This window comes from Manihot esculenta, chromosome 4 (assembly GCF_001659605.2).
Source record: "Manihot esculenta cultivar AM560-2 chromosome 4, M.esculenta_v8, whole genome shotgun sequence".
In the NCBI taxonomy this organism is placed as follows: Eukaryota; Viridiplantae; Streptophyta; class Magnoliopsida; order Malpighiales; family Euphorbiaceae; genus Manihot; species Manihot esculenta.
In genome coordinates, this window is record NC_035164.2 from 21,236,670 (window position 1) to 21,248,641 (window position 11,972).

Sequence of the window (11,972 nt, forward strand, 5' to 3'; positions counted from 1 at the left end):
GTGGTAGCATTAGATGGATGAGTTGCAACCATTTATATCATAGGAAGGATTTTGGTAGGAATGGATTTTGGTAGGAATGAATTTTGGTAAAATTCAGAATTTTAATCGTGCTCTCTTAGCAAAGAAGGGGCAGATTCTTCAAGATTTTAATCATGCTCTATTGGCAAAGAAGGGGAAGATTCTTGGCTCAGCCTACCTCTCGTGTTAAATTCCAGGCACGTTACTTTCCCTGGTCTACGTACTTGGAGGCCACTCTTGGATCTAATCTTAGTTTTTTATGGTGAAGCATATGGGAGCCTCGTTTAAATTCTTCAAAGAGGACATTATCGTAGAACTCATTCTCGTATGGATACAATTGTTTGGACTCAACCTTGATTGCCTTAACCCTTTTGTCCAAACGCTCGTCTAGGATCGAATTGTATGCGTGTTAATGACCTGTTTTTATCGACTGAAATATTTTGGGATTGGACGAAGATAACTACTACTTTCCATCCTAGTAATGTTGCCTTAAAGCCCTTTTAGTTTAACTGATTCTTTTTTTTTTTTAACCGGAAGCAAGGGGATAGGGGGAGGGGATTCATCCTGAGACCTCAGGATCTACATGGTGCCTTGCCGGCCATCCAGACTAGGAGGCGGCAGGCTTTTAGTTTAACTTTACTAGTTAATAGCTGTTAGTAATAGCAGATAAGGATTTAAATAAATTATTTGGTAAAATTTTATATAACTACAGCTGTTGACATATAAATTGACTAAAAAGAGCATATTTATATAATTTATTTTACTACTAAATAAATAATGTAATTAATTTATGATGTAAAATAATTTATTTTATTATTTGAATAAATAAATAATTTTTATTTATCTCAGAATTAAAATAAACAAAATTAAATAATAAAATATAAGTTGAATAAAATAATTATATTTATTGAATAATTATATTTATGTGTGTTAAAAAGGAGTAAAGTGGTCTTTTTAGTTTAAAACAGTAACAGCCAATCACGTTTACCGCTTTTCTCAACGCAGTTGTTCAAAGGGTCCATCAGCTGAACAATAGCAGATTGATGGATTTACCATACCAAAGAGGTATGAAGCAGCTGTTGGATCCGGCTGAACTGACGGCCACATCAAATGTAAAGGATAAAAAAAAAAAAAAAAGGCAATAAGTAACCTGATTACATATATTTTCTAAATAGTAAACACAAGACTCATCTATATAATTGATTATACGATATAATTATCATATCATTACATCAAAATTCTCATAAAGCAACATGCATTTTAATAACAATATTACAGCTTTCATTACATCGAGTGATAAGAAAGATAGCTCAACCAGAAGACTGCTAAAACTTGACAAGATATATAAAATATGTGGAGAGAGATGGCTAATATAACAAATTATCTTCATACTAGCGATAAAAATGATAGAACTGTGTGCTCGTGCAATATTAATTCATCCCACAAAAACAACAAAGATTTCAAAAATTAGATATTAGAATCCAACTACTAAGAATTCCTCTTTAGAAGCACTTGAAACATCCATCTGCTGTTAAAAATTTTCCCTTCAGAATCACTTTTAAATATTGATCTATTGCACAACTAACTAAATCCAGTGGCTTCTATGGATAATTATTTTGGAAAATAACAATGTCAAAAGAAACGAAATTAAAAGAATGAAACAAAAAGAATTCTTACGATGCTGGTACTTACGATCAGGGCATCACAGCAGAAATCTCAGCAAACAAATTAATTTATTCTCAGTCATAACCATAGCCTTCATCGTCATCACCAACATCCACTTCCGAAAAGTCATATCCACCCATGACAGAGAGAAAAAGTAAAATAGCTATCACCTGTGTTGCCAAGAAATATTTTGCCCTTCTTTTGAAAGTTTTCTCCTCTTCAGTCTTTTCCCGCTTGGGTTTTCTCTTCGGCTTTGAACCTAATGATAAACAGTATGTCTTAATTTTGACAAGTTCACTTCTAGCCATTAATACCCAAATGCAATTTTATTTCGAAGTATCTTTAATAAATGATTTAAAAGATACCTCCAGACTGCTTTTCATTAATCCGACAACTACTCAAATACTATCAACAAACTTTAAAAAGAAAAAAGAAAATGCAAGTGCAGAAGTTGAAAATTATCATACTGGAATTTAAGGGCTAACACTAAAATTGCAAAAAACAAGTTCAGAAGTTGAAAAATATCTTATATAATTTTAAGGACAATATTAAAAATGCAAAATCCAAGTCCAAAAGTTGAAAAACATCTTACTAAAATTTGAAGGACCTCTTCTTGGAGTCGATGATGACGAATCTGATGGGAACCGCGGGACAGAAGATGATGATGAACCCGCATCCAAGAAATTATTTTTATGTTTTTCAGCGTATCTTATGAGATTACCATGCTCTAAAAGTGAACTCCGAAGAACTGATGCTTCCTGATGAAATGGATCAGGCTAACAAGGTAAGAGAGCTTGAAATGCATCAAATTATAAATTGAACAAGTATAACAATTAATCTCATGCAATTTCAAAAGAATAAAATTACACCGAAAAACCACTATAAGGTCAACAAATGAACTGCCTTTAGATCAAAGGTTAATTGTTTTGAAGAGTATAACAATTAATCTCATGCAATTTTAAAAGCATGAAATTACACCAAAAAAACCATTATAAGATCAACAAATGAACTGCCTGTAGATCAAAGGTTAATTGTTTTGAAGAGTAGAATTCAGTCACGAACACTAGATTTATCATCTAACGTGGGCACCACCAGTTTAATTCATACACAAATATCACTCAACCTTAGTTTGTATTTCAGAACAGACACTATTGCCAGATTCCAATAAAATAGGGTGGGATTCCAAATTTGAAAATTGAGAAAAATATATTAATCTAACTGCACAATTAAAGGTGTGCCTAGGACTTGACCATGTCAAAATTGGAGAACTTTTTTTCTTCTAGAATTTAGCCAAATGTGATCTTGTTGAAACGCAAAAGAAAGTTTAACAAGACAAAATTGATATTTAGCGCATTGCAATTTAGTAGAAGTCCAATGATTTGGGATGCTGGCGAAAAAAATTCTTCAGCAAACATAAGACTAGAATAATACTTTAAAAGTGTGTTTTATTACTGTGGAGTTTATTAAGATATTCAAGAATACAAATCTTTTATAACTAAAATATTACAGCTATCTCTCTCTCTCCCCCTTCCCCCCCACCCCCGACAACTTGTATTATAAGTGTTAATAGGCTTAGAATGGAAAGGGTGCCCATATATTCCTGCACAATAGTATTACATTGAGCACATTCCTTTAGTAATGTATTTTGCAACAACAAAGCACGTCAGTTGGGTATTCCTGAAAGAATACTAAAATTCTCTATTGTTTGATCTCAATTGCAACTTGAATCAAGCATCTCCCACTCATCCATGTTCTCATCTACTGGTACAATTACAATATAATACTCCTTCACAAATTTATGTTTATTAAACTGTAAACATCAAACATAAATCTAAACAGTATCCATTATCAAGAGATGAATAGCCTTGAGGTGGATCAGAAACATTGAAGCATTTAAGCCTACTAAAGGATTTGAATCAAGAAAAAGATCACATTGAAACCTAAACTGCTACAAGACCTATTTCAGTGAAGGAGATACTAATTTAGGCAACATTAACTTTCATGTACCTAGCCCACAGGCTAAGTAGCAGGTCCCATCCTCGGTTATCAATGCAGATATAGTTGACATTGCACAAGTACGGAAAGCGTAGGACTCTGAATATCACCATTACGATATGTAAGTAGAGTAGTAGACTTTTGGCCTTCCAATAACATTATCCCTATTGCATGAAGGGAGTTTTAGAAACGCTTACCATGATGGTCATTGCATAAAGTTGCTGGCTACTAGCCATTACAATTAGTAAGTCCAATTTGCACAACTTTTTTGCTTCTCTCATTCATTTTATATATCCAATTTAATTGTTCTTCCCATAGCTAAAAAGTAGCTCACAAGCCTAGAGTCAAAGCTTTAAAGCATTTCCATGCAAAATCTCAGTTAAAGATTTACTAAGCTTTCATGTTTTGTTTGGGTTGTTGTTGAACAATGCATAATCTTAATATATCAACTACAGGCAATTAAAATTGATTTTTAAGATTTATTTGACAAGTTATAGTTGTAAAACCAAAAACTCCAAAACTATTTAATGAACATTTCAAATGCTTTCCCCAACATGAAACCTTCAAAATTTAGGCTTAAATTCATTAATGGTCACTAAAATTGACATTAAATCACTTTGTGGTCATCAAATTTCGAATGGCCACAATAAGATGATTAAAATTTTATGTAGATGTCAGTTTGATTACTTGGACTAGAATTTGGCATAGTCTAATGTTGCATCCCCAAAGAAATGTGCTATTGCAAACAACACATGTAAATGGTCCCTGCACAATATCTCAACTCCCGCCTAGCCAAATTTAGTCTCTAGCATCTAATTAGGATTTCCACCAAACCCAATATGAAGCAGAGAAAAAATATACTTTTGTAAAATGATAAATAAAGCATACTGAATATATACTTAGTTACTTACACCATTATACTAATTGGGATTAACCCATATTGAACACCTGAACTAAAATCATAACCTACTGAACACTTGAACTTATAAAAATTATAATAATTGAACACAAATTAATCATACTATTGAAAATTTTTCATAAAAAAGTAAAAGTTGATCACATACATTGCTGATTGTACTGTAAATGTTGTTGATTATTCTGAATTTTTATAAATTGACAAGGTTAGATGAGAGTAATTTTATCATTTTAAGAAAATTTAAAGTCCAATCAATAAAATTTTGAGCACAGTTAGTAATAAGTCAAACTATTTCTTATTTCTTTTAACAAATAATCAATTCTATGGTTAATTTGTGTCTAGTTGTAATAATTTATGTAAGGTTAGGTGATTAATAGGTTAAAATTTTAATTCAGGTATTTAATGAACTAATTTAAATAGTACATATATGTAAAGATGTATTTGGCCAACAAAGCATGACTGACCAAGCAAGTAACTTAACAATTCATAAGAATACAAGGCTAACCACAAAAAACCCACACAATCCACTCTCTTTTTGCCTCTCCACCAATACTTAGAAAGCAAAAATACCACATGTGATGTAGTTAGTGGAGGGATAATGAACATTGAATAATTTTGACTATTGGAAGTATTGCACAATGTGCCCTATGAGAGAAATTCAGTTTGCAGCAAGATTTAGACCAAATCAAAATCTTCTTATGCTTCTACTAATAATATAAGTTTTCTTCCTTCCAATATTATTCATTCTAATGTGCAGGTGGGTCTAAGTGATTTATGCAAAATAAAAAGATATGTACCTTATTTAATGCCGACACAAAAAAAAACTGATAATGATACCAAGTATATCTTTTTTTGACTATCTTAATTCCCATAGAATTTGGCATCTAGTTGTGTGAATAAAGTTGCTCAAAATAGAACCTCTAAAGGAAAGGGGAAAAAAGAGAGGCATTTGCTATAAGTTATTTGATCCTTTGTGTTCATCGAGAATATTCCAAAAGTCTACCCGGAGATGCTTTTGGCCGCATGTCTCATTAATCGAATGCTTTTAACAACATTGAACTTTAAAAGTTATTTGTGGATCATACAAGGTATTAGTTCTTATATTCTTCCAGCTGAAGTGTCATCCATAGGAAAGCCATGTGCAAGCTAGAATCTAACCTTTTAAATGTCCATATGTTTGCTACTCTACAGCTCAAAAAGGTTATGAGTATTATCTTCCAACTTCTAAGAAAGTTTTTGCATGAATGTTACATTTCAAAAACTAAAGTCCTATTTTTCTCCATCTCAATCACCTCTTCAAGCAGAGAATAGTGTACAAGAGCATGTCCTAACTAATCAAGCGACACCTCTGAACTCAGTCTTGATTGCAGCAAATAAAGCTGTGGGTATGTTCTAACTACTCATACAGTATCATCTTTGTGCTTTTAGTACATCATCCTAAAATATTATAATTTCAGTAATGTGTCTCCATACTGCTACTGCCTACTTGTATACAGAATCATGGCCATAAAACTTCTGTCATTTGGATACCATGTTACTTGTTCATATATACAAGTTAGTGTATTCATAATTACTGCAAGGAAAGAAGAAAATGCTGATCTTTAATGTAAAATATCCAAAACAACAGAAATACAGAATGATAATCAATATGCTAATCCAATACAAAGAAGGATATTTTATCTGTGTTCTCTGTCTTCAGTTGAATATATGTATACATACATCTATACATACACATAGGCCTAGTCGTCCCAACTCCCAAAGGCCCAATAGTTCATGCTTCAGGTCACTTTTAGCCTAATTTCAAAGGTTTGTGTTTTTTATAGCCAATTGCGAAAGCTGAGTTGAGGCTGTTTATATGGATCTGACATGGTGAAAATATTAACATTTTATAGATAGTTGCTGATGTCGCATAAGATCTAATACTAACAAAAATCAAAACCTTTCCGATATTTATCATTTATAGCCCGATTCTAAAGATCTGTTTCAATTATAGCCAAGTACTAATTTTGACTTTAATTAATTGAAATTAATATTGTTGCTTTTTTTAAGAAAAGCATTAAGCTTAAATATCGCATAATAAAAAGTTAATACTCATTTTACTTAGTAATAATAAAAAAATTCCCTCTCTTCTTATTTCTGTAATTAAATAACTTTTTATTTATTGTTATTGTTGGCATTTTTATATAAATTTCTAATATTTAGAAACAAATATTTTATCTATTTTAACAAATAAATTCCATAAACACATCATAAATATTACTTTTTTCTTTCATGAGGTAATAAAATATTAATTTTGATTAATGTATTATAAAATTAATTACCTGGCTCTAATTAAAACAAATCCTTAAAAACATGCTACAACTGATGAAAATCAAGAATGTTTAGATTTTTTATTATTAGACTTTATGTCACATCAACAATGGGTATATAAAAGTATTAATATTATTGCCATGTCAGCAGTCCCAATTCTCAAATTTGAACACTGCAATAAAAAATACAAACCTTTGAAATTAGGCTAAAAGTGATAAAAATAAAAGAATAGGCTAAAAGTGACACCAGACGCAAAGAAATGGATTTTGGGGATAAATAGGCCATAAATATACACGTAGGTATTATGTATATGTATATGATATGGACATGTATATTCAACAACAATAGAGGCAAATGTCTATGGCATTATTTCTAAACAAGGTACAATGTAATTCAAAACAAAGCATGACAACAGATGATGTTGGAACTGTCAATCATGGAAGAAAATAGTACTGGTGGAATTTTGTAGAGGCTTGTTTTTCTTTTTCTTTTTGCAACAGAAAGTTATAGGAGCTTATATAGGCTTGAAAAATAATGGCAAAATAAGTGAAGTCATAAAAGATCCTGCCAGTTGTACATTAGCCAAACTTCGGCTGCTAGTTTATAGAAGTTACAAATATCAATCCTCCAACCAGCAACAGCTTCCGAAAGCATCACGTATAATAACTCAAATAAATATCAAAATTTATTACCAACTAATAATGTTGTAAATTCACATAGTTTACGTGTTGTGCTAGCAGTATGTGTATCCAATTGGCTAATCATGTTTTCAGCATTGTAGAAGGTGAAAAATGATAAAAGATAATTTCATTGACTGGACATCTCAACAGTTTTAGTCTTATTGACTATAATCAATTAACCTAAATCAGCACATAATTTATCCAGTACCCCCATTCAGCTTGTACAACAATCACATGAGGAAATTTGTGACAGACTCACAGGTAATGCTTGAATGGTGAAAATCACATGCCCTAGGAATAATGCATCCAAACTTGATGGCCTGCATGAAAGTAACCATGCAATTTGATGTAGCATTAGCATGTTAATTTTAAACCTAAAATCTAAATGACAACATAAGTAGAAAAGCCAAGAGTCACCTGTCCTCAAAGAGAAACTCCTGTTCTCCTAATCTGGTTGACAAAGCTCCATATGCAATTTTTGCTCTCTTGTAAATCTGTACATAACCTATACATATAAGCATGTATAATTTCAAACATGAAAAAAATAAAATAAAATAAAAGAAAGACGAGCAAATTATAGAAGATTTAAGTACTATCATCTTCCAGTCCAGGTGCATGATTTTCAACATTATTGAAGAAATAAACATTATAAAATATGCACAGATATGAATGTGCACATGTGTGTTTGGACATATTAAGAACTTGCAAAAACAAAAAGGAGATTTATGATAAAGAACAACCTCTTTTTCCCTTGGTTCAGCATTTTCTTTTGTTATCCCAAGTCGCTGCTTAACAGTATATTCTTGCTTGGCAAATAAGACCTTTCCTATTAACCAAGGAAGGTCAGAATAATAAATCTTGAAAGCAGAACTTCCATCAGAACCCAACCAGAGCTCATAAGTGATTGCATCTACAAGCCAGGAGCTAATCATCGCTTCCATTGATATCCATTCTGGGATGGAGCAGAATTCAGTATCCAGATTAAGAATATCATCTTCCTTCAAATGTTGAATAACCCCGCCACTCTCATTATTATAAGCCACATAACCACCAGATTCAATGTAAGGAATTTGATCTAGCACAGAAAGATTGAAAAGTCCTCTGATGATTACATTGACATTTATACACTTACAAATTCACGTATGCAAGATGAAGTATGCAAATGGGTGTTCAAAAAAACACAAATCTTTACACATACAGTAGACTCAAGGTGAGTAAATCCAGCTATTTTGCAATTGAAAACATGCAAAGACAAAACAAGCAAAGACAGTTTGCCAAGGAAGAAAAAATGTGTATGGATAATTGAAATCTCATTATAAGATAATGAACTTTCCAGATCATGATAGAAGAAATACTGCCGGCATATATTCAAAATATTTATACTCAATGAAATACACCATGTACCTCTAGTCCAACTGATCAAAACTACAAAAAGGAACAAAGGCAACATAACCAATGTTTATAACACAGAAGTGGCTCATGAAAGCGATAACAAAAGAAGGCAGGGATGGCAAGAGAAACCAAGACAAAGGTGAACCACTACAAATTTAAGCTTCTCAAGCCATGCACTCAACAAGAATGTATGCATGCCAATAACAGATATTATCATACATGCAACTCCATATCTGTATAAGAAATCAGCCTCGAAAAGACATAAAAAAAGAGTGAATCAATATGGTAATAAAAGAGGAAATAAAAAGGGCAAGAGAGTAGATCACATTTTTTCACTCGATAAGAAAAATGATTGGATTTCAAGTTTGAGATTATATATTTTTAAAAAATGCATCACTTAGATAAGGAGAAAAAGGATTCTAGACTATCTAGAAATTATCCTAGTCATCTTCACATACGAAATGGTTTTAACTCAACTATCATGTTGCAGAACAGACGTATTTTAAAACAAAAAAAAAGTCCAGCACAGGAAAAAAAAGGTAAATAACACCAAGAGATGGCTACCCAAGTACAAGAATCAATCCAAACAAATATTTATCCAATGATTGACGCAATAAGCATTTATCTGTAGTACAGTTCATTTTATAGATTCAGAAAACTAAAAATTTAATTTCTGCATGTGAAACAAGTGAGTGGGAATATTTTACGAGACAATTTTATTTGATTATTGAGAATTTACATATCACTATCCTTTTTATTCTGTTTCTCATTTCCCCTTCCCCTTTTTTGGTCCCATCATCAGCCACTATGAAAACATAATCTTTCAACCCCTTTGAATAGTTAAGTATTGAACTATAAGTTGATAATTAGAAACAAAACCAGCAGAGGAATGTGCATGCAGAACATACCATAGCAGCCAGGCTTTGTATGACTCAATGCAAACCCTAATCTTAGATGTTAACCAATTAAGTTCCTCCATATTGTTTATGATCCTCCTTCAGGATTATTTTAGCTATAGAAAAGCAAGTTCAATGACTTGAGTTATTATTTCTCCCAAACATGCATTACAATACCCAAAAAAAGTGCATTCCTAATTGAACAATGCAATATCAACTTTCAGAATCTAAAACAGCTGAAAATTCGATTCAATAAAAGTTGGACCTCAAAGAGAATTGCAGAGCATATCATGCAAATACTTTCACAGCAATGACAAAGTAGAGCATCTGGGATTTTGTAGACCTCATAAGAAGTAGGGTTAAAAAGTATTGTTTTCAAAAGCACCCGAAAGAAAAAATGAAAAGGATATTAGCAATGACTAGCGTGGAGAATACCTGAATCTGGATAAGTGGAATTGAAATCCATGCGAAAGGGAAACCTAGCTAACTTGAGATACATGTAGACAGGCAAGCAAATTGGGCAAGCAGTTGGGAGTCCAAAATATGGTTTTCTTGCAACAAGAGTCCACTCTTCTCTTTCTTGAGATTCTTCCATTTTCTGTCTCTCTTGATTTTTCTTTTATTTTTCCTTCTGCCAAACAAAGCACGAAAAAGTAGAGTTCGGTTTCCAAGCTTCAATAGCTATGCTGTTTCAGAACTAAAAAAAATTTCAGACCCTTTTTCTTGATCATTTCAAATTAAGAATTTGTTAAACTTTAAAAAAAAAATTAAAAAAAATATAATAAAAAAAAAAAACTGAAATCCATCACAAGTAGTTAAATGAATAAATAAATACAAAGAGAGCGAACGATGCCGAACCTAGGAGCTGTCGTTGTTGATTCTTGGCGCCGTTCTGGGGTATGATGATTACCAACGTTCACAGAGAACAAAAGGGTGAGCAATTAGAAAGAGTGGTGAGCAGAGAGAACATCTTGAAAACTATCGCCTTGATAAACCGGCGGTTCAACGCCGTCGACAGTGCCCGGGAGAGAATAAGGAGAATGTGTACCACTGGCAGAAAAGGGAGCAGGTTTTGTCTTAAGCTTAAACCCTTTTTTAAGAATATTAAACCCTTTTCTTTTTTCTATTTTTTAATCTATTAAACCCTTTTCTTCATTCGCTTATATGTCAATTTTGAAATAACCTAACAAATGGAACTAAATTAAAATTTAGTTCTTTCCATCTCATATTCATTGTGCAGTGTGAGAATAGTACTTATATCGGATCAAGGATTTTGATAAAATTACTTATGACCGTTGGATCTCTAGTATTCAAACCGTAGTCGAGACCTTGTAGGAAAGCTCAGCCCAAAACTCATTAAAATCTATTGTGCAAGCTGGTCTATCATCGCACAGTCCAGATCACATCGGAGCAGACCGAGCAGACCTGGGTCCGAACTCATCAAAGAAGAATCCAACCCCCTAACATGATGGGTCAGTGGGAAACAGACCCAGTTATACCACAGCCCTATCAGTACGAGCGCTGAATAGAAATTAAATGGCCGCCTGACGATGGTGAAAAGGCAGGTATGTCCATTTGTACAGCTCTATATAACAGCGACAGGTGGCACTATAGCAAGGTGGCAGTTATGCGTCACTAGAGGATAAGGAAAAAAGGAATAAAAGAAGAAGGCGTGAACTATTCAAGCTAAGCTCACTCATACTAAAACTTTATCTTCTTCTAGAGCTCAGATCATCAATTGGCGCCGTCTGTGGGAACGAAATGAGATCTTTTCATCATCGGAGTTCTCATCTTTATCACACCCGCTGAAATCCACGTGGCAAACCACAATGAAAACCATACACTCTAAATGACCTAAGCTCCACCCATGAAGGTCATTAGTTTTTATTCTCTAGCCCTACAACCCATCTAATCAACCACCCGCATTGTTCAATCCCTCACCGATCTCGGCAGGGAACATACCCTGAACCACCCTTTCCGACCAAGAACTACAGAACATGGCTATCCAACTACAAAACACCGCCCACTCGCTCGAACAAATATTGCAGCAAAGGGGACTCAACATGTAACGACCCAGAAATCGGACCGCTACCGGCGCTA

The 11,972-nt window shown here is 33.1% G+C and overlaps 1 protein-coding gene across 5 annotated transcripts; it reads right to left on the minus strand.

Moving 5' to 3' along the window:
* Positions 1-903: 903 nt before the first annotated feature.
* Positions 904-11,014, minus strand: LOC110614148 (mitochondrial outer membrane import complex protein METAXIN). Of its 5 annotated transcripts, none has more exons than XM_021755636.2 (8): positions 10,731-11,014; positions 10,308-10,558; positions 8,325-8,659; positions 8,002-8,078; positions 7,844-7,904; positions 2,276-2,441; positions 1,711-1,942; positions 904-1,107 (listed from the first exon to the last, which is right to left on the minus strand). In XM_021755636.2, the coding sequence occupies exons 2-7, from the start codon at positions 10,465-10,467 to the stop codon at positions 1,758-1,760; spliced, it is 984 nt and encodes a 327-aa protein (XP_021611328.1). In that variant the 5' UTR covers positions 10,468-10,558; positions 10,731-11,014; the 3' UTR covers positions 904-1,107; positions 1,711-1,757. The 5 variants fall into 5 exon arrangements, with proteins under 5 accessions (XP_021611328.1, XP_021611327.1, XP_021611325.1 ...); XM_021755635.2 differs by having other exon boundaries at positions 904-1,112; XM_021755633.2 differs by lacking the exon at positions 904-1,107 and having other exon boundaries at positions 1,390-1,942.
* Between the last annotated feature and the right edge of the window lie 958 nt (positions 11,015-11,972).

Coding starts and splice junctions, on each gene's coding strand:
- LOC110614148 (XM_021755636.2), bottom strand. CDS start 10,467: ATGGAAGAATCTCAAGAAAGAGAAGAGTGGACTCTTGTTGCAAGAAAA. Junction 8,079..8,324: donor CTGAACCAAGGGAAAAAGAG/GTTGTTCTTTAT, acceptor GGTTATGTACAG/ATTTACAAGAGAGCAAAAAT. Junction 1,943..2,275: donor AAGAGGTCCTTCAAATTTTA/GTAAGATGTTTT, acceptor GTTTATCATTAG/GTTCAAAGCCGAAGAGAAAA.